This window comes from Lethenteron reissneri, chromosome 3, assembly GCF_015708825.2.
Source record: "Lethenteron reissneri isolate LAM-NWPU_2019-01 chromosome 3, ASM1570882v1, whole genome shotgun sequence".
Lineage (NCBI taxonomy): Eukaryota > Metazoa > Chordata > Hyperoartia > Petromyzontiformes > Petromyzontidae > Lethenteron > Lethenteron reissneri.
In genome coordinates, this window is record NC_083781.1 from 911,907 (window position 1) to 939,101 (window position 27,195).

Genomic DNA, 27,195 nt, shown 5'->3' on the forward strand with positions numbered 1-27,195 from the left:
TCCATGGACTCCCGGTGAGACCACAGTGCATCTCTCGAGGGCGGACCAGGCTCACTTTCCACAACAACTCTCAACAGGATGGATAAAAAAGTAACTACAATATCTACCACTACCCATTACAAACCGTTTCAAATCATTACAAACCTGTGGGAAGGGGGGAAACCTTAATAGCACACCCCACTGTCCTCACCAAGAGGAACACGATGATTTTCACACCTGATGATGATTGCAACACAAGCAATCATCATCAGGTGTGAAAACCATAGCAACAATTTTCTTGCTGTGGTTTTCACACCTGATGATGATTGCCTGTGTTGCAATAGAAACGTCGTGATCATTTAATTGTTTTATTATTATTTTATTATTTCCCTTCTACGTGACTTTACCGAAAGAACCATGAATATGAATCCCTGCTGTTATGAAAGCTTTAAATCGAAACGTAGGCTTTTAGTTGACATTCCCAACCCTTAGCCGGTTAACCGTCTGAACCGGTTAGCCGTGGTTAACCATGGTTAACTGGTTAAACAACCCTTTACCAACTGTCACCGAGGCATCACCAGTGGCCCTGAGTCTGCAGCGAGAAACTCAATGCCTTAAGTGCGACTTCCACGGCCCTCGCGCCGGGATCGACGCGACCCCACGCCTCCCCGGCCCTCGCCCACCTGGCCCGGCCTGCACGAGCTCCCATTTGTGCCGTAGCGAGCGCCTGGGCTGTAGCTCTGTCCACCGCCCGTGCCAACACCTCTTTAGCATTAAGCACATGAGCCTCCTCTTTCTCCTCCTGTCCGCTGCTTTCTTTGGTACCTGCCGCCTCCGCCCCGCAGGCCCCGTCCATCGGAAAACCTCGCCTCCCAACTGCAGGTCCCGCTAGTAGGACGCGCAGCTCCAGGTGAGCGGCCCAGAGCGGGTCTAGCATGGTGCGGTCCCCAGGGCGGGCCCCGCCGTGCCGCCTGACTGCCCTCACAGCGGCCGCGAAGGCACGGGCCCAGTCGGCGGGGAACGGGCGCGGCGCTGACCCCAGGGCACCGGCCGCCGCACTCAGCATGAGGCTGTAGAGGGCGCCTGATGTACCACCCATGTCCTCCTCGAGGAGCTCCGAGAGGCTGCGGAGGAGGTGCCCGGGGATGGTCGCAGAGGCCGTCCTGGGATTGGCCCGGAGGTGACGGAGCCAGTGGAGTGAGGCACGGGCCCCCCGAGCGTGGCTCGTGCCACAGTCGCCATCGCCTGACCCGCTGTCGAGATCGTTGAGCTCTGATTCGAGGGCGAGAAGAGCCTCGCACACTTCTGTCATCGCAGCTCGCACCGGAGCTCCGGAGTCGCTGTCGTCCTCACCTCCACGCTGACCTCCGTGTAGACCCCTGGCTTCGTGGCCTAGTCTCGGTGGCTCCGGTCGATCCGCCGAGTCGCCCTGGTCAGCTTCCTCGTCCATCTTCTCGATCGCCCATCGACGACTCTTCCCCTGCTCGTGTCCCACCTCCTGATGATAATCCCAGACAGTCTCCTTCTGTTGATGTTCCTTTTGTTGACAATCCTTCTGCTGTCGATGACCCTCCTGCTGTTGATGACCCTTCTCATGGTCTTTCTCCTGCCCACGACCCTCATCCAGTGCATCACCCTGCTCTAGCTCCTCCTCTTCCGCCACATACTGACCACCGCCATGACCACCACCACAAGTGTCCCCATAAGCCCGTCCAGCAGAGGACAATGACAACAACGATGAAGAAGTCCACGACACTCTGGGCCAGGAAGGCGCGTTAGTGTCCGCATCCAAGCAATGGAGCCTAATGCCCTCGTGGTCCAGACGCATGACAGTGAGCGACACACCGGCCATGGCCAGAGCCGTCATGAAGGTGCCCACATAGGAGCGCTCCACCACCACGCCCCGCAACCCCAGCTGCCTCGCGGCCTCCCGCGCAATGACGCCCAGCTCCAGGTGAGAGGTGCCCCCCAAGTTGTTGACCATGAGTGCCACGCGCTCACCACGGTGCAGGGGCAAATGGCCTTGTGCCGAGCAGCTGACAGGCCTGGCGGAGGGAGGTCTGGCGTGGCTTCCACTGGCATCGCTGAGTTTGGCTTCTCCTGCAACTCTAAGTCCAGTTCCAGAGGATCTAGAAACGGCAGAACTGGAGTTGCTATCCCGCTCAATGATACGTTGAGTTCCATGATATCCGGTGCTATCGTCACTCCTACCATCATCATCTCCGAAACCACCAGCAACATCTCCAACACCATCAACACCACAAACATTACCAATACCACCAGCACAAATTCCAACATAATCACCAACAGTACCACCACCATTTCCACCACCAGCAAAACCACCATCACCGTTGTCACCACCACCACTGCCACCATCCCCAACCATGCGCTCCAGCATAATCCGCACCACATCTCGCGCGGGTGCCAGGGCTACCCTCTCGGCTCCGGCTTCCCCATGGATGCCGACGCCGAGGTCCATCTCCCCGGCCTGCAGTGGTGTCGACCATCTCGGCAATGCCAGGCCTGGCACCTGGCAAGATGAGAGCCCCACGGCTAGCGTCACCGTGGCACGTGCGGCCGCCCAGGCCTCCCGGGCCACCTCGCTCAGGGGCCGGCCTTGCTCGGCCAACGCTCCGGCCACTTTATGCACCAGCAACGTCCCGCAGAGGCCCCGACGATGGAGGCGTCGTGATCGGCAGTTGCCCCTCCTGCGGTTGCCCCTCCTGCGGTCGCTAGGATCACGATCATGTTCGGGCTCAGGATGAGGTTCAGAATCGGTCTCAAGTTCCGAGTCAGTGTCAATGCCACCATCATGAACACCATCATCATCATCTTCGTCTTCTGAGTCACTCCGAGTGGCTGGAGTGGCACAGTCATCAGCCACCACCACCATCTCCACCTCCACACCCTCGGCCCGGGCGCGCTCAGCTGCCACGCCAAAGTTGAGGCGGTCGCCTGCATAGTTCTTGACTATGAGGAGGACGCCCATGGCACCCGATTGCGCCAAGCGCCCGCACCGCCGCCAGCACAGCCGACGGGGCAGGTGACGCAAACACGTGGCCTGATACGGCGGCGCTCAGCATCCCCACGCCCACAAATCCCGCGTGGGCTGGCTCGTGGCCCGCGCCACCCCCAGAAATCACTGCCACACGCCCATTTTTATGGCTGGTTCCCCGATCAAGCCCTTGGCTAGTCCCCAGGCCAGTCTCTTGGCTAGTCACTTGGTCAGTCTCTTGGTTAGTCACTTGGTCAGTCTCTTGGCTCGCCCCCTGGTCAATCCCTTGGCTCGCCCCCTGGTCAATCCCTTGGCTCGCCCCCTGGTCAATCCCTTGGCTAGTTCCTTGACCGGTCTTTTGGCCAGTCCTCCGGCCAGCCTCTTGGCCGATTTCTGGACTTGTCCCGACCCGGGTAACTGACTCCCAACGAAGGACAATTCGGTGAGGGCCCGGGAGCAGGCGGAGAGTTGGGTGGAACCCAACGAAGCCCCGGAGCGATTCCAGGACGCACGACTCGGTAGAGTTGAGCAGCATTTGTTGCTGATGTTGTTGCTGCTGCTGTTGCTTGGATTTCTCCAAATCCATGGCTGTGAGGTTATAATGATTTGTAGCCTTCGTCACTCACGCGCTGTAGCTGTTAAAACAAAAAAAATGCATCCGTTTAACTTTATTACACTGCTGTAATGATTGCTGCTTCAAAGTTAAGGATATAGATGATCAAAGTGAAATCTACGTATGATCAAAGTGAAGTCTATGGACGATCAAAGTGAAGTCTATGGATTATAAAAGTTAGTCAAAGGTAATCATCAGCCATGATCAACCCACTGCTGGGTGAACGCCTCCCGACCACCGACACCCTCATCCTGCAGTGGACTGAGCTTCATCCCGCAGTGGACTGAGCTTTATCCAGCGGTGGTTGTTTGACCATACTTACACCACGCGGGTCAGCACGGGTTATTGAAGTGTCAGCTCTTGCTGAAATATTAAAGGTGCAACCCTGCAAGTCCCTGCTCATGCCACTGCTCGTGAGGGTACCCATACTTTCCCCACCATGTGAGATTTACACAATGGACCGTGGATTTCGAATGAAAATCGCGAGACCTCATATTACTCCACTAATCAGTCGGACTGGCCACAAATGTAGTACTTACTTTAACCGCACGGGCAGGTTGATGGGATGAGTCACGATTATCGAACGTGTAGCCTCAACATAATGTTGAGGCAAGTGCTGTTTTCGAGTAGCAAACTAAGACAAAGATCCCTGTGTAGCCTTAACAAACTTTTGGGGCAAGTGCTGTTTGCGAGTAGCAAAGCCAAAGATTCCCGTGTAGCATAAACAGACTGTTGTCTCCCCAGTGGTGATGTTTACTCCACACACCGCTGCAGCCGGTACTCGTTGGAGGCTGATTCGACCGAGGGGAAGAGGCCCAGGATCGGAATCGATCTCGGGCCTGTTGTGCGCGGTGTATTTAGCGCCATGGCGCGTGGATTTATCGCGTTCATTTATTTGCTGGTGACTGTGTATTTCATATCGGAATCGCCTCCAGTGCTGTTGCTTCTCGCGACAATAAAAGTTGTTTAAGAGTCAAAGTCTCGAACACAACTGAACACACACAGAGCCACGACGGACCCTCTCTGTCCCCCCTGTGCTCATTGCCTGCAACCCGCCTCCTCCTCCTCCGCAGCAGCAAGTTACGTACCTTTTGTTTTACGGCCGAGGCCACCTAGAGGAGGCCCAGAACAGTTCGGATATAATTTCGATATTATGATGTTTGGTCCCGGGCCGGGAGTCCAACTCAGAAAACGCCTGGTACGCTAACCGCTGCGCCACCACTCCCCGTATGCAAAGTCACCATCTCCACACCAAAGACAAAGGTCCTCCGTGTAGCCTTCACCAGGCAGCAAAGTCAGTAGCGAATAGCAGCAACAACAGCGCCTGTGGCACACACGAGGAGGTTGGATGACCAACACCACGCCCTCCCGGCTGCCTTTGTCTCCCCAGTGGTCGATCCTATTTACACACAAGACAGCGCTGGGTGATCATTCGCTGAGCCGACCCAGGGGAGGAACCCTGAACTCTTGACAGAGCAAAGCTCTGGAATCCGCGCACCGCCCACCGACCTTGGAGTGTGGGGAAGGGGAAACCCCACGACCCGCGGGCCGGACCTCGTTTCACCCGCACCCATGCGGTACACGCCACGGCTTTCTACCGCTCTTACGTGAGCATTCGGGTCTCTGTGTGTGAGTCTGTGGGTCTCTGTACGATGAGTCTATGGGTCTCTCTGTGCGATGAGTTTGTGGGTTCTTGTGTGTTATGAGTCTCTGTGTGAGTCTGTGAGTCTCTGTGTGGTGAATCTCTGTCGGAGTCTATGGGTCTATGTGTGAGTCCATGGGTCTTTATGCGGGTTGACCAGCCTCAGTGTGAGTCGACGAGCACCCGGTCTATTTCTCCGTGGTGTGGGCTGTAAAGGAGAGAGGTGGGAGTAGCCACACTTTTTCCCACCACACGCGACTGGCTCCGACCCCTGCCCTATCCACTCGAGTAAATGATTTACTCACGCGCGTTCTTGTTGGCGTTGTTCTTGTTTCAGATGAATGTTGCCGAGTGTTTAAAATAATTATCGTGGTTATTATCATGCAGACAGTGGTGAGGAGGAAACTGGCACTATTTGGACACACGTATGAAGGATGGACAACAGGACAATTAAAAGTGTGTTGTTATTCGGAAAAATGGAAGGAACCCGAAAGAGAGGAAGACCTAACAGAGAATGGCTTGACGACAACATGAGAGATTGGTGCCAGAAAAATGTGGCAACGACTTGAGCTTATTGGCACAAGACTGAGGAAAGTGGAAACAAATGACAAGTACAGTTGACACTTACGGGATATCTGCCCATGAATCGTGATGATATTTCATGAAAATTCCTCTTGTTAAACCGGCAGAGTCTCAAGACTTTAATTCAAGAGGGTCCTGCCAGGTTTGGTTCACATTCGCGGTGGCGATGCCACTGATGCTGCTATGAGATCCCAGTTGAGTGTATGTTCTGCAGGGGATTCTTTTTCAGTATTGGGGGGATGTGGTTTTGGGTCAATGCCAGTTGCACTGTGGGTGGGGTATAGCTTTGGGAGAAAATCTAACTCGGAGGAAACCCAAGCACACACAAAGACATTAGGGCAAGTGCTGTTAGCGAGCAGCAGCTATGAAGGCCGGCACAGCACATGAGGGGTGGGTGGCCAGCACCACGCCCGGCCGCCTTTGTCTCCCCAGTCCTGATGTTTACACATCGCATCAGGTACTAATTTAAGGCTGAGTCTACCTAGTGGAAGCCTACGACGGTTTCCCCACCACCATCACCAACCACGACAAAGACAAAGGTCCTCTGTCTAGCCTTAACAAACTTTGGGCACAAGTAATGTTAAGCGAGCAGCATCTTTGAAGGCCGTCACAGTACATAAGGGGGTGGGTGACCTAAGGTAGCTCTTTGATATCCACTTCCGCGGGTTCCATCATGTGTGGACCAGAGCGTTGCTTTAAGCAGAGATCTTGGAGGTAATTTTGCGATATCTGCTTCTGCGGATTTTGTCTTGTGTGGACCAGTGTCCCTTGAAGAAGGGATTTCAGAGGCATCTCTGCAATATCCACTTCCACGGGTGCTGTCCTGTGTGGACCAGAGCATCACTTGTAGAAGGAATCTTGGAGGTAGCTCTGCGATATCCGCTTACGTGGGTTCTGTCCTTTATGGACCAGAGCATCAATTGACGATGACAAAAATAAAAATGAAATACAGCAAACCCTTGCCCATCGCGGTGGGTCTGGTTACGTTCTTGAAAATAGAACCGCAATCGGCAAATCCACGATCATCCGCAAACTGAAAAGCATTGTGGGAAAACTTTGGGTTTGGTTCACGGTTCGTAATATCACACCCACCACCTTTTTTTAATACGTTATCCTACATCAAGCCAAACACTAAACAGAAAGTATTTTGAACGTAAAATATAATCATATTTTCTGCATTGTAAAATATGACTTGTACAGTAAATGTGTAGTGGTTCAACTCAGAGGCAGTAATTCTTGGAGGCACTTCTTTTATTATAATCACAATCTCCCTTCACACACCCTACAGTCGCCTAGGCTACACACACCCTAGCTTATACACAACACTAGCCATCTAACACCGATGGCGCTGACCGATACAGCCAACAACCATATAGCAGCGCAATGTTGAGCGACGACGACTGCGGTGACTAAGAGTAGAATGGTGACGACGACGACTGACTTGAGCAGCACGACGGGGATCCCACTTTATACGACAGCCCCGACGTCCCCTACAGGGGCCCCTCCTATGCTGTCAGCGTGGCGTGGCTCTGCCCGAGGCCACGCCCCCTTTTTAGAAACAACCAGCGGGTTCTTGGTGTGCCCCTTCTGTGACCTTGCCCCTAGATCCCCCTCTGGTGTATCACGTGGCCTGCTGACGTCAGGGCTGCTGTAAGCCGCATATCCTCTTCCCCGCCAGCAGCCAGTGCTATGCTGCTACATTACTATTCTATGCCACTACAAATGTATATAATGAAAAAACAAATGCATGTGGTGTAAAGCACGTATTTTCTGTGTACAGCACGATAGACTCGAAGAAGAACAATCACGTATCTGAACCTCACTGCCTCCTCACTGGAGGATGGAAAACCACGTGGCCTGGGACCCACAATGGGTGACTTGGGAGACAAGACGGAGATGAGACGCAGATGAAACGAAGACAAGACAGAGAAGAGACGGAGACCAGAAATAGAGACGAGGCGGAGACGGGAAAATATGGAACCAAGACACCGCATGTGTTCTTCCACTGCAGCAGCATCATCACGAGCAGCGCAGCCATGGCACGTACAGCAGGAACCTCGCGGTCAACTGTGAATGGTCGAACCACCACAGTGGGGTTTTGATCAGCGGACTTTGTTCCCGTAGTAAATTTCTTGCGAATGGTCAAATCCCACGATGGGAAAACTAAATAAGTGTAGCGGCATCGTTGAACGTTGTGTGTAAATGCCGCTACTTATGGCCTGTAGTAACGGCCTTGAGCCAACAGGGTTAGAAGGGAAGCCGGTGGAGATGAGTGAGGCCGTTAGGCCAAGGTAACCCCCAATATAGCTCGGGACCAGGGGTACAGACCCCAGACCCCCAAGAGGGGGGCTGCGGGGTGATGTCACGCTCCAGGCCCCTCCAGATGGTTCCAGAAGGGAGGAGTGGCTAGGGGGGGGGGAGTGAGCCAGAAAACGGTCCCCTGAACGGGACTGACAGTCATCGTTTACCTGAAGACCGAAGAGCGACCCCAGAGTCCTGGAGCTGCCACCTGGAAGACCCGAAGCGAAGAGCCCAAATGGCAGAACCCGAACCCCTGGCTAGGGTCAGGGCAAAAGCTTAACCAGTGTAGGGTCCGAGCTTAACCAGGGTAGGGTTAGAGCGTAACCGGTGTGAGGGCAGAATATTCCGGAGGAAATGCCTCCTTAGTGTATCAGGTGGAAGGGGTCGTACCCCTTTGTGTTTTGTAAATGTTAAATAAACGTGCTGCCTCCAGAAGAGAGAAGTCTCAAGTTTTGTACCCACTACATAAGTAATAGTATTTTCAAATATAAACTGGGAGACTTGCAGACAGCGGACAAGTGGGCCCATGTGGTTTTATTACCAACCAGTTGAGAGCGCAGCATCATCATCATCGTCATAAAAACAATTACGGCTGATTGCCTGGTGAAGCTGGTTGTAATCACCAGCGAAATATGCCACCACATAGCCCCCTGAGGTGCACGTCCACATCCTGGGCTGACTGGAGCACCTCTTCTGGGTTGCTCCAACCAGGAAGTGCCACGGAGTCCGTGGGACCCGCTCGGCTCTCGTTGCTGGTTTCGTGGGTAATGGCTCAATTTTCCGAGGCCCCAGCGGCAGTCTCCATCTCCACTCCAGAGGCTCCTCCTGCCCTCCATTGTCTGCTGGCTGTGGAACAAACTCAGGGGCAGAGAGGGGTTTAGGTGCCGCCGCGCCCGTCGCCTCCTTGCCAGGCCAAGGTCCGCTGGAAACTCGGGCCCAGTGGGACCCATGTATGGCATGAAGCCATCGGGTATGGGGGGCATGGGGGTTCCGGGGTTTCGGGGCATCGAGGGGTGGGCGCTTCCCCCGCTGGGGCCACCCTCCAGGGCTTTAATCGGTGAACGTTGACCACCGTCTCTCGACCCCTCTTTCCGCCTTGGATCAGCACCGCCCAGGGGGAGATCTACCACGCCACGGTCCAGAGTCCTCGCCAGTAGGTGGTAAGGTTCCCCACCTGTCCGGCCTTACGCGCGGGGTATGCAACCATACCTTAGAGCCTGCAGAGTAGAAGGAGAGCTCCACATGGGGGCGGGTGCCCTGCTCTTGCTGCTGACGGGCGGCCTCCTCTTGCTGGTAGGCCCGGCCACGGGCCACTCGCAGGGTCCCCATCAGGTGCTCCACGGGCTGGCTCCCTTCCTCCGGTTGTGGCAGGGGAAAGCCAAACAACAGGTCTGCCGGTCGGCGAGACTCACGACCAAACATCATTAGGAACAGGGTCTGTCCAGTCGATGGGTGTACAGTTGTGGTGTAGGTGAACAGGGCATAGGGGAGGTGTTCGTCTCAATCCTGCTGATTGGCGGCCGCCATACGTTTGAGCTTCCCGGCCAAGGTCTGGTTCATGCGCTCCACCATACCATTTGCTTGGGGGTGGTTCAGTCCTTTTGGATTCCGAACTCCCGGCACAGCGCCTGAAATAGCTCTGCCTCGAACTCACTACCCTGGTCGGTAATGACTCGTTCGGGGATCCGATGTTTGAGCAAGTAATGCTCAACAAATGCCTGGGCAAACACAAAGGCCGTCTTATCGGGGATGGCCACTGCCACTGGATTGCGCATAAAATACTCCACCACTACGAGAATGTATCGGTTGCCTCGGTGGGACTGCGCGAATGGCCCCAGTAGGTTGACCCCAACCAACTGGTTCGCCCTGCTGATGCGAAATGGCCTCAGGGGCACCTGATACCACGCCGGTTTCTGCCCACACTGTTGACAAGTGCGGCAGCCCTGTACTCAGGCGGCCACGTCTTGTGTCAGGTTGCTCGGTCGAGATCCTTCGGGAAAGGTCTCGAAGGGGGCGTGGCCAAAGGCGGAGCGAGGCCACGCCCAGGAGCTTAAAGGGGCAGTCCCGAGAGTGTTCTTGGCTCGTTTGTGGAATGAAGCCTGGGTCCCGCATCTCGTCGTCTCCGGGTCTTTGTCTAGAGTTAACTCGCTACTCGCATAGTTAGCCACATCACCTACTATAGAACCCGGGTTATGTGCAGTGTTACCCGCTAGAGAGGTTAGTAAATAACAGGACCCTGTGGGGTGGGCTGGTAGGAATAATACTTAGTACCGGTACAGGGATATCGACCAGGTATAGAGGAGTTAAAGAAAAAAATACTGTATTCTAGTGTAACGTTAATTAAAAGTGTTTGTTTTGACAAGAAACGCTTAGCGAAGCCTTCTGCACTAGGCCTCGTGAAGCCTGCCGCACTAGGCCTCGCGAAGCCTGCCGCACTAGGCCTCGCGAAGCCTTCTCTGCAGTAGACTTAGCGAAGCCTTCTGCACTAGGCCTCGCGAAGCCTGCCGCACTAGGCCTCGCGAAGCCTGCTGCACTAGGCCTCGCGAAGCCTTCTCTGCAGTAGACTTAGTGAAGCCTTCTGCACTAGGCCTCGCGAAGCCTGCCGCACTAGGCCTCGCGAAGCCTGCCGCACTAGGCCTCGCGAAGCCTTCTCTGCAGTAGACTTAGCGAAGGCTTCTGCACTAGGCCTCGCGAAGCCTTCTCTGCAGTAGACTTAGAGAAGCCTTCTGCACTAGGCCTCGCGAAGCCTTCTCTGCAGTAGACTTAGCGAAGCCTTCTGCACTAGGCCTCGCGAAGCCTGCCGCACTAGGCCTCGCGAAGCCTGCCGCACTAGGCCTCGTGAAGCCCTCTCTGCAGTAGACTTAGTGAAGCCTTCTGCACTAGGCCTCGCGAAGCCGCGCTTTTCGTGCACAAATAAGGCGATTAAATGTATCTCGTCTCTGTGTTAATAAGCCTGCCGCACTAGGCCTCGCGAAGCCTGCCGCACTAGGCCTCGCGCCGTGCTTTTCGTGCACAAATAAGGCGATTAAATGTATCTCGTCTCTGTGTTAATAAATGTATCTTGTCTCTGTGTTAAAAAAACGTGCTGCGTTTCAGTAAAGTAATTTTTTTTAAAACGTGCTGCGTTTCAGTAAAGTAAATTTGAAGCGAAGTTTAAAGTTTCGCCATGAGGCGCTGGAAGCGACGGCCATCTTGTTTAGTTGACAGATCGCAGGGGGAGCGGGCGGCCATCTTGTCGGACAGGGTCATGCCAAGTGTTTGCAGTAGGGGGCGATGTTGATACACGGACGGACGGACGGACACATTAATCTATTGGTGGTCTGGTCCACTTCGTTCCTACCAGTAAAAGTGTTCCCTCTCAGTCCAGAGTGTGTGCCTCCGTGTTGAACACTACGCTTCCACAAAGTTGGCTGCCCGCCCATGCAAATGAATATTTAGCTGCTGCAGCGCTTGCGCGTCCGTCCAGCCATTAATGTTCCTCGCATACTTGAGGTTCCGGGCAAACAATTTCCATGACGGTACCTTACTGTCGCTTGGGGTGAGGCGCCTCTCTCATCTGTGGAGGTGTGGGGAGTCGTACCACCTCTGACACCATTCTGTGGGGGACGACGTCCACCCCACCGCCCTTGCCGGACAGGTGGGGTGCGACGTCCGCCCCTTCCACTCCCTCCTCCACCGCGTTGGTTGGCTTCCACCAGGCCTCCGCCGACCGCGTGATCGGGCCCCCCGCGCTAGCGCCCTCTCTGAGGGACATACTCATACTGCTGGCTTACAGCTGCATGGAGTTACTCCACACACGCCTGCGTACACCACCACTAATGCTAAATGGCGAGAACGCGCGCGCACCTGCGGGTGATTATATTCTAACACGTGCACACACCACAGCTAACGCTAATGCGGCGGTGCGAACGTGCGTATTTCCCCACGCAGTCGCTCCACACACAAATCACAGACACTACACCGATGCTCTGTGCTAACTTTTATTCATGGCACAAACCCTGCACTACCCGAAGGGAATATTCTATGAGCAGAGCCTAGCCTACTGCTACCCAAGTCCCCAAATACTCACACGCCCTATAACGTTCGTGGAGATAGTGAGGTGAGTGGGTGGGTAGTCTGGAGGGCACACTCTCCATAGTGTATCGGGTGTGAGGGGCCGTACCCCTCTCTGTTAACTGTTAATTGTTCAAATAAACCTGTGTTGCCTCATATAAGTTCCCTCTCTGTCATTGAACCCACTACATATGTGAACGAGGCAATGCTATTTAGTATGCTCGTTGCATTCTCCATGACGCTGATTATATATTTTGAGTGATGTCTACCCAGGTCGTCCTTGCAAAAGAGGAAATATGTCATGTGCAGTGGGAATCTTTAACCTCCTGTTTAATAAAGCGAACGACTACAGCCCTGTTATTTACACTGCGAGGGCCCCTTTGAGATGCCACTGTGGCCAGTTTAACTGTACGTTGATGTATGCGTTTCACATTGGATGATAGATTCTGTCCATCTCTGTGACCCATCAATTGTTTTCCTCTTATTTTGATCAATGTTTACAAGAAATATATAAAGCAATGACTTCAGTTCTAATAAAACCTCTTCAGACCCCCCCCCCCCCCATGTGATGCTTTCTGTTTTCGGTTCTCTTCTGTCACCAGTTCAGTGACCGCTTTGCTTTGACCGAACCACCATCAGCAGCAGCATAATCAGGTAAGAGTGCTTCGTTATTTCTCAATTTAAATAAATAGCTTTTAATTATGGAGCATAAACCATCTTCGCAAACTTTTGTCATTTTCGCAGTGGCTTTTGACTAAGCATCGAACAAAGAGTCACCCCAGAGACCTGGAGCTGCCACCTGGAAGACCCGAAGCGAAGAGCCTAAAGGGCAGAACCCGAACCCTCTGCCTAGGGTCAGACAGTCACAGCATCACGCGCTTTCAGATGCGCTTCTGTGGCCGTCTGGAACACTCTTCCTTCCGATATTAGGAAACCACTGGAGCTATGCACTTTTAAATATTCCAGGTTGAAAACTCGTATCTTTACAACTCCTTTTTGTTTAGTTTGTTTTCCTTCCCCCGCACCTCCAATTAGCACGGTTGGCTATGGTGTGAAAGAAGTTAAACACACATTCATAAAGAGTGTTTGTGCGTAGGTTGGAAACATTTAGGCTGGCCTGCCTACGATCCATCCTGGGTTTAACCAGGCTGGATTGTGTGAGGAGCTCACAAATCTTTGAAAGATCTGGGCAAAGTCCCATCGGTGAGCTCCTCCGGCAGGCAAGGCTGCGTTGGCTGGGTCATGTAGCCCGCATGCCCAGCCACCGCATGCCTAGACAGCTTTTGATCAGGCCGGATCGAGGGGGCTAAACGGGCGCGGCACGGGCTAGAGAAGAGATGGAGTGATGTGGTACAGGAGGACGTGGAGCTGAGTGGACTTGCCGATGAATGGTACCAGCGGTGTTAAGATCGGCCTCTGTGGAGGAGGCTCGTGAAGGACGCTACTGGGCAGTTGGAGGCAGTCGCCCTCCAACTACAACGGAGGGCGGAGGAGCGACGCTCACAACAACGAGCGGAGCGCCGGGTGGCTAAACCACAGCAAGTTGGTACAGTAGGGGGCACAGGTGGTGCATCAGCCAGTCATCTCGGTCATCTCGGTCAGTCAACCCGTTGCACCTGGGTCTGCCCCGTGACCTCCTGCCAGCTGGCGTTCGACACTTCACATGGCCTCAAGGTGCACATGGCCTGGCACAAGCGTCGTGGTGACGTCACCGCCACTTTGTGGCGAATGGCGGTTGTTGTTGTGTTTGTGTGGTGCCGCCCCCCCCCCCCCCCCCGTGCTGTATTGGCAACCTGCGTTTGATTCCTGTTCACGGCCCGACGACCTGAGGCTGAGAGGTCTCCGAAATCTCTGGGCGCCCAGCGCAGAAATTAACAAAAAATTATAAGAGGGGCCACGTAGTGCCAATAAAAAATAGTTATAATGAGTGTTTTTCATGCCTGGCACATGGAATTCACATGCACGGAGTTGGAATGCGTTGGTGACCACCACATGAATAATCCTCCAGCAATAGTTTGTTCTAGATTTGAAGCTTTCGTGACTGCAAGGATTCATATTCTTAGGTTTTTTCGGTAAAGTCACGTAGGTAAAACATCAAAATTAATGAAAATAAAATAAAACAAAAATCACGACGTTTCGGAGGCAACACAAGTCTCCGTCATCAGGTGGGACCGTCACAGCCGAATTAGCTGCATCAAGTGAGGCAATGATTCAAGATGTAATCCCTTATAAGCAAGTTGAAGGGGGGAGGAGGCGGGGGGCTCGTCAGAATGTGGTAGGTAGCCAATGAATGGAAACGTATCGGGAGGGAGGGAGGGGGGCGGGGCTCAAAGACAGCACGGAGTGCTCAACACATTGGGCAGAGAGGGGGAGGGGAGGCCTGATACACATGATAGACAAAAGAACGAAAATGCCCATGTTTATACCAATGCTGGCTGAACAATGAAGAGAGTACTGTTAAAAAATAACTGGGAATGTTAACACTCGGTAAAGTAAAGTAAAATAGTGCCTGTCAGATAAGATGGTCCAAAAAGGTGTAATTAAGTCTTTTTTGCGTGGTTGATAACATCTTTCCAATGATTACTAAGTTTGTACCCATCATCACGGTTGAAATTATGTCTGTGTTTGTATATTTGTATGGCTTCGTGTACAAACCTTTGATGGTAGCCGGGAGGTTTGCAGAGAACCTTGGTCTCGGAAAAGACAATTTCATGAGAACCCACCGAGTTGTAGCAATGATCATTGCCTCACTTGATGCAGCTAATTCGGCTGTGACGGTCCCACCTGATGACGGAGACTTGTGTTGCCTCCGAAACGTCGTGATTTTTGTTTTATTTTATTTTCATTAATTTTGATGTTTTACCTACGTGACTTTACTGAAAAAACCTAAGAATAGTTTGTTCGAATTTTTTTTTATATTGCAGCGTCAGTGCCAGAAACAATGTGTCACCTTTTCACGAGTCTCTTACATAACATAGATTTTATATAACTAGAAATAATTACATCCCTGGGAATTTCTCCTTGACAAGAGGCAGTCATGAAATTTTAACAACGGTGTCAGAGATTGTCTTCATACAGGTGTAGAGGTGGTACGTACCGGGATGTAGCGAGCCATCGCGTAGCCGGTGTCTACATCACGGTCCGCACATGGGTGGCTACACCGACGTCCTCACTAGCCCCGCCCCTCAGGGGGCAGAGGGCTATATCGGGCGGTGCGCATGAGCGCTCGGGGAGTCGTTGAAGCCAGTGAAGAATGAAGACGGAGCAAGCTAGATAGGACCCTGGGATCCCTAGCCCCGCTGCCCTTATCAGGGCCGGGACTCTGTGTGGCTCAGTGGTGAGAGCCTGGGTACTCACGGCCCGACGTCCTTATCAGGGCCGGGTTTGATGGGCCAGTGGTTGGGACCCGTACCCTGGCTAGGTCGGGTCAGATAGCCTCCTCTAGGAAGGACATAGCCGGAGGACCTGAGAGCGTAGCCGGTGTCAGGCACACGTAGCCGTAGGCTGTGTTCCTAGGCTGTATAGATGACTGTTCTGTAGGGTGTTACAAATAAATACGTACTGCCTCCCGTCAACTTGTCTCCTGCAGTATTTACGCCATTACAACTGGTGTCAGAAGTGAAACTGTCTTCACGTGATACCAGGAAGACTATTCGTACTCACAAGCATGGCCAGGGTGACGACCAGGAGGGGACGAGCCAGCAGGGTTCAGAGGGGGAAGCAGAGGAGGTGCCACCATCAATGTTGGTGTGTGAAAAATGTGTAATCACTTGATGAATTTTGTAAAAGTAGCTAAAGTTGAAAATGGTATACTTCATCACTGGGTTTGCACTACGTTTTTAAACGGATATTTGTTGCTCAAAGTGGTTATGAGTAAAACATCATACCTCCTGAAAATGTCTCACTCAAGACCTGGGTGTACAATTTAAAAATGTTTTCTGAAGATTGAACTAGAGACTCAAATGTATAAATATTTGCTGACGATACAGTAATTATAACGTCCAATTGTAATTAACCGAAGATAATTGTAGAAGGGCTGAATAAAGGAAAGCTCAAACAATTGAAGATGTCCATTAGCGGCGCACATCTTGAAAACAGCAGACGATGTGTGTGAACAGCAATTGAAGACGGACTGAAATAAAGAAAAGCTACTCTTTGGGTATTTCGGTAAAGTCACGTAGAAAAAAAAAATTACGTTTCGTTCGCAACACAAGCAATCGTCTTCAAGTGAAAAAATACAGCAGGCGGACTGCTGAGGCAGGAAGAAATATAGCGAGAGAGCTACTGCAGCCAAAGGTTTATATGGGTTTGAGATGGGTACAACCCAAGGGTAAGTGGGCGGGGCTAGAGATGGAATTTGCAAGTAAATGTAAGATCGCAGAGCTAGCTATACCTCGGCCATTGTGTTGTTAGAGATGAGCATGTCAATCTGTTAATGTAACCCCACGGCTACGGTGCTGAAGAAGCCATTGTATTGCTCGAGATTAGAGATTAGCATGTTATTGTGAGACGGCTCCCGCAGCAGCGGCTGTGTTGATGAGAGACATTCAGCCTATTAAACAACGAGCGCCACCGCAGCATCGAGGAAAAGGGAGCAGCAGCTATGTGAGAAATTTAACAAGGTCATGTAACCCAGAGAGTCGGAAATAACTGCTAACATAGGTAGGTAAGATGGAAGCATCACAGCCAGTTATGACTTTACCTGGTTAATAACGTCCTACCAATGATTGCTCAGTTTGTACCCTTCTCGGTTTAAATTGTGTCTGTTTATATATCTGGATGGCTTCATGAACGAATCTTATTTGATAACAAGTTGGTTTGCATAATACCTTCGTCTTGGAGAAATCAATTTCATGTGTGACCACAGCGTTAAAACAATGATCAGCCACGGCAAAGGTGTTGGTTCTACCATGTTTCAGATCTGCCTTGTTTGCGAACACGGTCCGAGACATGTCGCTTAGTTTCCCCAATGTAACTACTGCCGCAGGCACAGCTTAGTTTCTAATCCCATCTGTGAAGGACAAGATTCCTGACTTGCAATATCCCGGCTGTATCTGCGGCAGCAGTTACATTGGGGAAACTAAGCGACATGTCTCGGACCATGTTCTTGAGCATAATGCAGATTTGAAACACGCTAGGACCAATACTTCTCCCGTGGCTGATCATTATTTTAATGCGGCTGGCTCACACACAATTGATTTCTCTAAGACGATGGTACTTTGCAAGCCCACTGGCTATCATCAAAGATTCGTTCATGAAGCCATCCATATATACAACCACAATTTCAACCGAGAGGATGCTTACAAGCTCAGCAATCATTAGAAAGATGTCATCAAGCACTTTGGGTCATGACTTGATTTGTGTTTTCTTGTCAAGGGAGCACAGGTCAAGCCATGACTTGATTTGTAATTTTTTTTTTATCTTACCCCAGGGCACATATGCCCCGCCCACTTCGTTCTGACACCAAGACGTTTTGTGGCACTGCATGTTGTGCTTCACATTGGTGCTCTGACCCCAGGACAAATGTGCCCCACCCACTTAATTGCGCCGCGGGAGCTCTTGTGCCACGCCCATTTTTGAAACCTTTATAAACGGTTGCCTTCGGTATCTTCCCCTTTTTCCTCCTAAAGACGATCGCTTGTGTTGTGATCGAAACGTCTTGGTTTGTTTTTGATTTTATTACCGAAAGAACCAAGAATAAGTCTACATTAAAGACTGCCACTACACTCACCCAGCTTAATAGCCATTGCTACAGTATACATTAGACTGCCAGTACACTCCGATTAAGAACCAGGCTAGTCGACATTCGTGTTTGGTATTAACTTTATTATTCTATCTACGTGACTTTACAGAAGAACCAAGGAATATTAATTCCTGCAGTCAAAAAAAGTCAAAATTTATAGTTTGGTTTATTTTGATCAATGCTGCCATTCTGTCCGTGCAGACTCGCACATTTTGAGTCGGACGATACCGAGACCCAATGTATCATGTCACCATCCTATTTCTTAAATCAGAGTTGAAACCAGCTCACAAATTCCACATTTGCACTTTGACATCCGTTCCGTTCGCATGTCCCTTTTCGGTCATCCGTTCGCTGTTGTTGCTGTACCTCGGCACAGACGGTACTCACGGAAAATAAAAACATTTATTACGTCATCTTGCCAACACAATTACAAAAAATGCAAATGCAAGCGTTGCGTGAGACAGTTCGGATTAATTCAATGCACAATTACTATCCAAAAGTAATTTTAAAATTTTAATTGTTTTAATGGGGCTTTGCCCCTACACTCGGATTATGTATTGGTGGTCAGGTTTCCACGTGCTTGAAAATAGCCTGAATTTTTGTGGAAGGCGCTAATATTTTGCTAAAGTGTGTTCAAATGTATAATACAAAATGTTTAAAGTTGTATATCATTCTGTTTGAAACGGATAACTTAAATATAGTTGCTTTGGGAAGAGGGAGGATTGTTTATACCATTTGTGTGATTCATGGAAATTGACGTTCACTTGAACAAAAAATGTAAACAATCTGTTGTGGCGTCAGAAGGCATCACTTTTTAAATGGCATCTTTTAGATTGCAATGCCACGCAGTCACAAACCTAGCTCACGATAATTGTTTGTTGTAACGTCACAAACATGTGGTGACCAGCTTCGACTGCTTGTGCCAAAGCCGCTCACGCCTCTCAAATATTTTGTAGATGAATGCCGTTGCGCAATGTTAGCAAATTGAGTTTTAAATGCCAATATGCAAATCAAACCAGTCCGACAAACCTTCCTCCAAATTGAATTGCGCAATTCAGCAGAATATCCTTGGGCAATGCTTTTAACTGGTTTCTTGAGGCAAAATAACTCAAACGAGTTCCTCAGTGCGCCTTGATGCTACTTTCATTGGGCAATACACTTCAGCTGGCTGCCACTGTTTAAAGGGGCTCGACTCACCATCCTACTGCCGAAAGTTCAAATCCCAAGCCGATCATCATCCCTCGACTTTGTGGGAAGCCAACAGCGGTCGTTCATTTACACAGCCTGGACCCCTCACCTTGGGAATGCAGAACCACCACCACTGGCTCAGGGCTGCCAATAGAGGCAAGCACCACCACAGTGCATTGCCACCAGGGAGATGCGACTCCTGCCCAATTAACTATTACAATATTTAGTTTACCAGGTAAGGCCCACTGAGCTATATAGCTCTTTCAGAAGCGACCTGGCCACAAATAATATCTGAACAAACTGGCTTGTGTGTACATTTAGAGCAGCCCAATCACTCTAAACGCATGTTTCTAAATGTGGAGAAAAAACCCAGAAAAATCCACACGGCCGGAAGAAACATCAAACACCACATATACAGTTTAAGACGTAGGCTTTCGCGACCAATATTATTCATAATCAACGTTTTTTGGGTTTAGATCGCGTTATTTATAAATGTGTCGTAACCCTCCACCACCCGACACGGCCAATCAGTAAAAAAGTGTCACGTTGACAAAAGACAAATAGTTCACTGCTTTAGCCCACCGGTGTGTTGAAGCGTGAAACCACAACATTTACAATTTGAGTACGACGTTTCGCTGGTAATTGCATCCAGCAGAGCCTCACCATTCTGGCGAATTGCCCGATGATGCTGGATGCAATTACCAGCGAAACGTCATACTCAAATTGTTAATGTTGTGGTTTCACGCTTCAACACACCGGTGGGCTAAAGCAGTGAACTATCTGTCTTTTGTCAACGTGACACTTTTTTACTGATTGGCCGTGTCGGGTGGTGGAGGGTTACAACACATTTATAAATAACGTGATCTAAACCCAAAAACGTTGATTATGAACCACATATACAGCAGGCATCAGGGTTGGTATTGAACCCACAACCTCCTGTATATCAGGTGACGAAGTTAACATCTCCTAGCCACCGTGGAGATTAGTTTTGTTTTGTCATTCAAGTTCAAAACTCGATGATAGTAGCAGCCCCTGCCAAATGTCACCCTGCAAGACACAAACATGCAGTCGCAAATAAACGGCACTTTCCATCATGTTGGCAGCAGCAGGCAAGTTTGGCAGTTTGTATATTCTGAATTTTTTGCATTCTGCAATTTAATCCCATTACCCTGACCTGATCAATTGTCACAATCTGGGCTCAGGACTCGATTACCCTTAAAATTTCAAGACGCTTTGTATACATTGTGAATTACTGATACTCGTGCGCACAATCCTATTGGTGTACCATGAGCTTAACGGCTTAAGGATCGTTGTCGAGCAATGAACGTTGTATGCAAGTATTTTAATTCTACTCGACTCAGATTTTATCCACCCTCGGTGTGGCCTGGCTGTTATTGAGGGACGCTAAAATGGTCGAGTTGGGGTTAAGCTTGAGAAGATTGAGGATGCAGCAGTCAGTGATGCAGAACGACTTCAGGTGCGGGCAGACGTCGCACAAAGTCCGCATGAATGCTCCTCACTCCAGTGGCTGCAGGGGCCACACTAACCCCGTGAGTACAAGACGCGCACCTTGGCTTGTGCCACGCGCCTCAACACAGAGTTGACAGTAATCGTGGCAGTGTGGAACTGTGTGGCAAAACCGAAGTAAACGCAACACGCGTGGATCGGCACTGCCGCAAACTAAACGATGTCCACTTCCCTCTGGGACCCTTTTTGGACCGCGCCTTTCCTGTAAAGCCGCGTCCACACCCGAGCGATCGATTGCGCAACCCAACCACTCTTGAAACCATGTAACTTAAATTGGCTGTCCACGTGTGGACGTCGCACGAGTCCACGCGCGAGCGACTCGTTGCACCGCTCGGTTGTGGACTCGCCTGTAATGGGGGGCGGGGGGGGGGAAACACAGGGGGCAGGGTGGAGTCGCGGGCGCCTGGCATTGCGGGCGCTACTGAAGCTGCCCAGCCTGCATGAGCGCGAAGCGCGAGATGAATGAGTCCACGTGCTCGGCCGCGAGGGTCCGCACGGCGCGCCAGTGGATTTTGCCGCAGGTCTCAGGCCGCCCCTTGGGGTGACGTCGCTCCTCCAGTATGTAGGCCAGCCACAGGTCTGGGGCGGCGGACGAAGCGGACGCGACCCAGCAGAGGAACGAGGGGGGCACATACGACATCGTGAGCGATCAGAGTTGAGATCACGAACACCACTTTGCAGAGACGTTAACGCTAAAGCGGAAAATGCCTTTCCACCATTGTTAACACCGCCTTGTTAACTATAAATATATACAGTGTAAAGGCTCTTCTGTAGAGTACAGCGTTGAGTAGTGGCAACACTCATGCCTAACAGTAAAAAGACCCTGGGGGTTTTTTTACCGACATTTCTGCATGCAGTTTAAAGTTCTCCCCCCAGTTTGCATGGATTTCGTCCTAAAAAAATAACGATGCAACTTTAATTGGAAAACATCCCCATGCTGAAAGATTACCTACAAATTACTCAATAGGGATCATACGTAGCAACAACACTCCCCCCCCCTCCCTACTGCTGCGGAAACTTGATGGGACCCTCCTGAAAAAAGCCTGAAACAGACTCAGTCAGGATTTCTCTGGGTAAAACAAGCAGAATAATAACACTATGTAACACAATTTTTGTTCCTGGGTATTCAGTGTTATTTCGCAATTGCTTATGCCTACGTATAGAAAATGGCTATTATTCCCCACAAACTTTGCTTTTGTGACCAGGACAGTGATATTTTTAAATGTACTTATTTTCAATGAGAAAACAGGCGAATGTGTATTTCCGTTCACATAAAGTCAGGAAAAACATTAATCAAAATTAACATGTATATATACTAAAGTAATACAAAAATGACTAGAAAAGATTTAGGAGTAGTTTATCGATATTTACGATTATACTGCAAATCACTTTCACGAATCAGCCCCCAAATTTAGTCTCCCATCATGTTCTCGTGAAACTGTTCTTGGTAGCAGCGTTCAAAGGCCAGTATATCCTGGTGGAAGCGCTCGCCTTTTTCCTCCGAGTACGCTCCCATGTTCTCCTTGAATTTATCAAGATGAGCATCAAGGATATGGACTTACAGCCCATTGTGCCGTAGTTCTTCACCAGAGTCTCAACGAGCTCCACAGTTTTCGACCTTGTGATTGCCCAGGAAGCCACGAACCACTGCGACAAAGCTGTTCCAAGCCGCTTTCTCCTTACTAGTGGAGCTTCTTGGGAAATTCATTGCACTCCAGGATCTTCTTGATCTGTGGTCCGATAAATACACCGGTTTTGACCTTTGCCTCAGACAGCTTAGGGGAGAAGTCTTGAAGGTACTTGAAGGCTGCCGACTCATTATCTCTGACAAATTGTTTCATAAGGCCCAATTTGATGTGCAGTGGTGGCTTCAGCATCTTCTGGGGGTCCACCAGTGGCTCCCACTTGACGTTGTTCCTCCCCACAGAGAACTGTCTGCTGTGGCCAGTCCCGCCTGTGGTAGTGCACCTTGCTGTCCCAAAGGCAAAGATAGCAAGGAAACTTGGTGAAACCACCTTGGAGACCCATCAGGAATGCCACCATTTTGAAGTCTCCGATGACCTCCTAGCTGTACTCATCATACTTCAAGGCATCCAGCAAAGTCTTGATGCTGTTGTAATCCTCTTTGAGGTGCACCGAGTGAGCCAGGGGAAGAGACGGATACTTGTTACCATAAGGGAGCAGCACGGCTTTGAGGCTCCTGGATGAGCTGTCAATGAAGAGGCGCCACTCATTCTGGTTACAGGCCATTCCGATTGCCTCGAATAGACTGGTCACATTGTGGCAGAAGCAGAGCCCATCTTGACGGGTGAAGAAGCTTATACTTTTTGGGTCTTTCAGTAAAGTCACGTAGATAGAAGAAGCTGCAAAAAGGTTGGTGACGCTTCCTCTGATCTGCGACTTGCACACTTTCATCCAACAAGTTCCACTGCTTGAGCCGAGACATCAAAAGCTTGCAATTGGACTTGGTGAGACCAAGATCTAGATCGACAACGTCTTCCTCACTCTCTGACTTGCTGCTCTCTGCTAAAGACGACTGCTCTCTCCCGCCAAACTCTTGGGATAGGGAACTTCATGGCTCTCTTTTCCTCTGTACCATCCTATCAAACACATTTATTTCACCCAGGACTGTGTAAGAGATTCTTGCAACATTTTTTATATATGATATATTTTTTCAATAACATTGAACATTGTCAAAGATTTTACAACATAAAATTCCGAGCAAAAATTGTCCATCTTACCTTCCACAGTTTTTTTGCATTGCTCGCAGGTGAAATGAGGTGCCCAGGGTTTGTCTTGATCCCCGACAGGCATACTGAAAAATGCCTCGTAGGCCTCACACATCTTACCAGATGCTTCCACAGAGCACTTTTTCGCTCTTGTCTTGATAAATTGGCCGCAGACATAGCAAAATGCGTCTGCCAGATGCTTGCAGCCTCTTGATGCCATCTCAGAAAAATGCAGATATTTATTTAGGCAGCTGGAACTAAACTGAACTGATGGGCTTAAGGCCCCTGTATTTATACTACTATTTATATGACTGGAAAGTTCTAGAATGTTCTAGAAGTAATTCCAAGTTTACTCAGCACTGAATCTATCTGGAATGTTCTGAAAAATAGGTCAATTTCAAAATATCACTGTCCTGGTCACAAAAGCAAAGTTTGTGGGGAATAAGCCATTTTCTGTACTTTTGAGGCAGAAGCAATTAGGAAATAACACTGACTACCCAGGAACAAAAAAAAAATTGTTAGTGTAATAATCTAGGCACTGGCAAGGTGTTCCCATCAGCGAAGGCTCCACCAGCCCCTGAAGGCCAGCGTGCAGGCCACGTGTGCGGGCCACGCGTGCGTGCCGGTGAGCGGCGCACTCGCGACGCGACTCACCAGGCTCCGTGGCACCGAACTCGCGCAGCGCCCGCTCGTAGAACTCGCGAAGCTTCTCCATGTGCCCACCGGCGGCCTGCGTCCCGCATGGCAACAGCAGCAGGCAGCGGTCACTCGGCGCGTAACGACGCATCGCATTCGTCAATTAAAATTGTTCGCTAATGCTCGTATGTATGTGGAACTTCTTTCGCACTGTACGTAGCCAACTGTGCTAATCGGAGGTGCAGGGGGAAGGACAACGAATTAAACAAAAAAAGCAGTTCTTAAGAAGACACATCGAATCGCGAGACCCGCGTCGAATCGCGCACGTGAGGATCAGTGGGTCGGGATTCATTCACGTGGTATGATAATGTCACACAGAGGCAAGTACAGCCGGTGCCATCGCACAAACGAGCCAAGGATAAAATGGGAAAATACAAATGAGATGGTAAAATACAGATGAGAATAGATTCTTGAATTGAACTGCGACACCGACTTGTGAATCCCTGGAGCAGGATTGGCTCGTTCCGAGCTTGACCCTTCCCCCCTGTAATTCAGACATTTTAACGGCGATGCTGAAAGACGTTGCGATGAGTTTAGTGGTGGCAGAGTGAAGGGGGTGTGGGGGGGGTTCACCTGTTCCTTCTCGATTGCGATCATCCGCTGGAAAAACTCCACCGAGTGGGGCCTGCATTCCTGGAAACTAAAACAACAAACGATAAGCAATCGGCGACGCATGCAACACCACACTGGCCAGAACAAAGCAAGCGTAGTTCATTTGATGCTAATCACAATGCGTGCCATTGACATACCCTCATTGCCTCATCATTCCTCTGGGATTGATACAATGAGCACCACTTTATAGGTGCACCACTTTGTAAGTCAATGGTTGTCGTATGAATGAATACATGTGCTGGCTGGCTCTTGCCATCGGAATGTTGAATTTCCACCGCTAACTCCGCACACCACCGCTCACTTAGGACCGAGGGAAACGTGTCATACTGCTCCAGCCGGGATTCCGTGACTACGTAAAATACACAAGTGGCTCCGAATGTACACGACAGCCAATTTTAATTTGATGAGAATGTTTGTAACAGAACGAGCGGTCCTCCTTCACCGTGCACGCAATGTTGGAGCCGTTTAATTTTAGTCGCCGTGTCTACCTGCTGAGACGAGCAACGCTCATCTCTGTCGGCGAATCTGAGGCTGTAATAGATATTCCACATTTCCACGGCGGGAGCCAATTCCTCCACCATTGACTTCCCAGAAATCATCTCTCGATATCAACTTTTGAGGAGTGATTTGGGCGATTAGATTCCCGACTGTGGTTTTAACTATGAATCTCCTTTGCCAGGCCGCGCACAATAACCAGTGCCACTTGGGCTGGTAACGCAGATCACCGTCTGAAAACTAAATGAGTTTAAAAACGGTTCAACGGTTTAAAAGAAAATTAGATGGTTGAATAAGTGACAGTCATTACACCATCTGTCGTGAGACACGCTTTGATTGTTAGGTTCTAAAACGAGGCTGTGTGTATGGTACATGCCCTGTACGGGTGATGTCATTCAGACATGCAGGGCATGATGGGAGGAGCAAGCCATTGGTCACAATTGCGCTTCTTGCTGTGTAGAAATTACCGAGAGTGGAATAATAATAATCATTCAGGACGTGTAACGCACAGTTATCGTTCACTCTCTGGGACAGAGAAGAATTCAGACTTGTAGGAAATCAGAACCGGTGCCTATAATTCCGCAAGCTCTGTAGTCCTGTATTGGGAAGACTGTTTAAAGATGAGTTTCTTATCATCTACAGATGGTGTTACACTTGATATTAGTGGTTAATAATCTAGCAGCCAGCAAGCGCAAATGGCCAAGACATCTCTTTTGAAGTCACTGAAAAGCGATCGTGCACGAACCTCTGGAAGACGCTCTGGGCTTTCTTGTATCCTCCATGCTTGTAGGCCCAGTTGAGGAACCTCCTCTTGACCGATATCGACACTTTCCGTGCTGAGCTCAAAGCTAGTTTCTGAAAATAATAACCAAAACGGCCGTGAAATAGTGCCGCCGGAAGGGAACACAAAATTAAAACATAACACACGTTCTGGCAAACAATTAAACATGCAAATCCTGCTGAGGAACGGACGATGTCGGCTTATGGATCTTTGTGATCTCATTACATATCTGACGCCATGCAGCCAAATAGCTGCTCTGTGTGAAAGCCGGAACTGTTTCCGACGCAAGACCTTCTCTTATGGTTCCCACCTAATTCTGCATTCACATTGCAATTGCCAGTCACACCAGACATAAAACACCACAGCATTGAAGAGATGAGATGAGTCCACCGCTGGGCAAGATTTATCTTAACCCTCCACTCATGAATGACACGGGGGGCCACTGCCACCAAACGGCTCATGAGGGCCACCGACCGAATCTCATGTACGAATGGCTGCTCGGTTACACAAGACGTTCATTTGCGCTGTGGTTGTAATTGCGGTACCTGGTACAGGGCCTCAGTCTCCGCCTCGGGCCGATTGGCGTTGCTCCATTTCAGCCAAAGGATGATCACCGGCAGGAGTTTCTGCGTTTGTTTGGAGAGACACGCAGATGCCCATGAACAATAAACACACGTGCAGCCCTTTTGTCAATTCACTCAATAAACAGCAAAGGGCCTCCCCATGTCATGCTGGCCGTGGCTGTTATTTGACCACAATTCACTAGGCTAGTCAGTGCGGGCTGGTGAAGGTAGGAAAGAGCTTAGATGTGGAAGCTTCGTAGAGTGCAACTATGGATATTGTCTGCACTGCCTTCTTCTGTTGATGGGAATATTACATGCGGTTCGTTTATAAACGGTAGGCCTCGTGCCTGCGGGCCGTGGGTGATGAAGTCCACAGGCCGGGTGACTCCCTGTCCATGCCCTAACCCCTCGGTTGGACAACCCGTGACGTACGGCCATAGCGGCACAACGGCAGGCGCGCCTCTTGAGCTGCGCCCGCTCAGACCAAGAGCTCGGAGCCTCACACCTTGTCAGGGATGCGCTCGGTGGCCTCCTGGAAGAGGCGCGGTGCGTCGGCGCTCGACTCCCCGACGCGAAGCCGCAGGTGGCAGAGCCAGGCGTCGCGCGAGAGCGGGTAGCGCTCGCACATCAGCTGTGTCACCTTGCCCGCCTCCTTCTCCTGGTGCTCGCCCAGCAGTATCTGAGCCTTCAACGGGA

At 50.4% G+C, this 27,195-nt stretch overlaps 2 protein-coding genes across 4 annotated transcripts in view; both read right to left on the bottom strand.

Moving 5' to 3' along the window:
• Positions 1–332: 332 nt before the first annotated feature.
• Positions 333–4,888, bottom strand: TKFC (triokinase and FMN cyclase). The gene is given in 3 exon segments (XM_061555114.1): positions 333–2,986; positions 2,988–3,609; positions 4,676–4,888. Coding segments are annotated over 2 exon segments (3,006 nt in total). The 5' UTR covers positions 3,561–3,609; positions 4,676–4,888; the 3' UTR covers positions 333–553.
• Positions 4,889–19,926: 15,038 nt separating this feature from the next.
• UTP6 (UTP6 small subunit processome component) overlaps positions 19,927–27,195 on the bottom strand; it is a 30,160-nt gene continuing 22,891 nt past the window's right edge. For all 3 annotated transcript variants that reach the window (XM_061555136.1, XM_061555126.1, XM_061555146.1), the window contains exons 15-20: positions 27,005–27,184; positions 26,482–26,562; positions 25,901–26,010; positions 24,622–24,688; positions 24,007–24,082; positions 19,927–21,202 (exon numbers count right to left, since the gene is read on the bottom strand). In XM_061555136.1, coding sequence (XP_061411120.1) covers positions 21,042–21,202; positions 24,007–24,082; positions 24,622–24,688; positions 25,901–26,010; positions 26,482–26,562; positions 27,005–27,184 — 675 coding nt within the window. In that variant the 3' untranslated portion in view covers positions 19,927–21,041. The remainder of the gene's footprint in view (positions 21,203–24,006; positions 24,083–24,621; positions 24,689–25,900; positions 26,011–26,481; positions 26,563–27,004; positions 27,185–27,195) is intronic.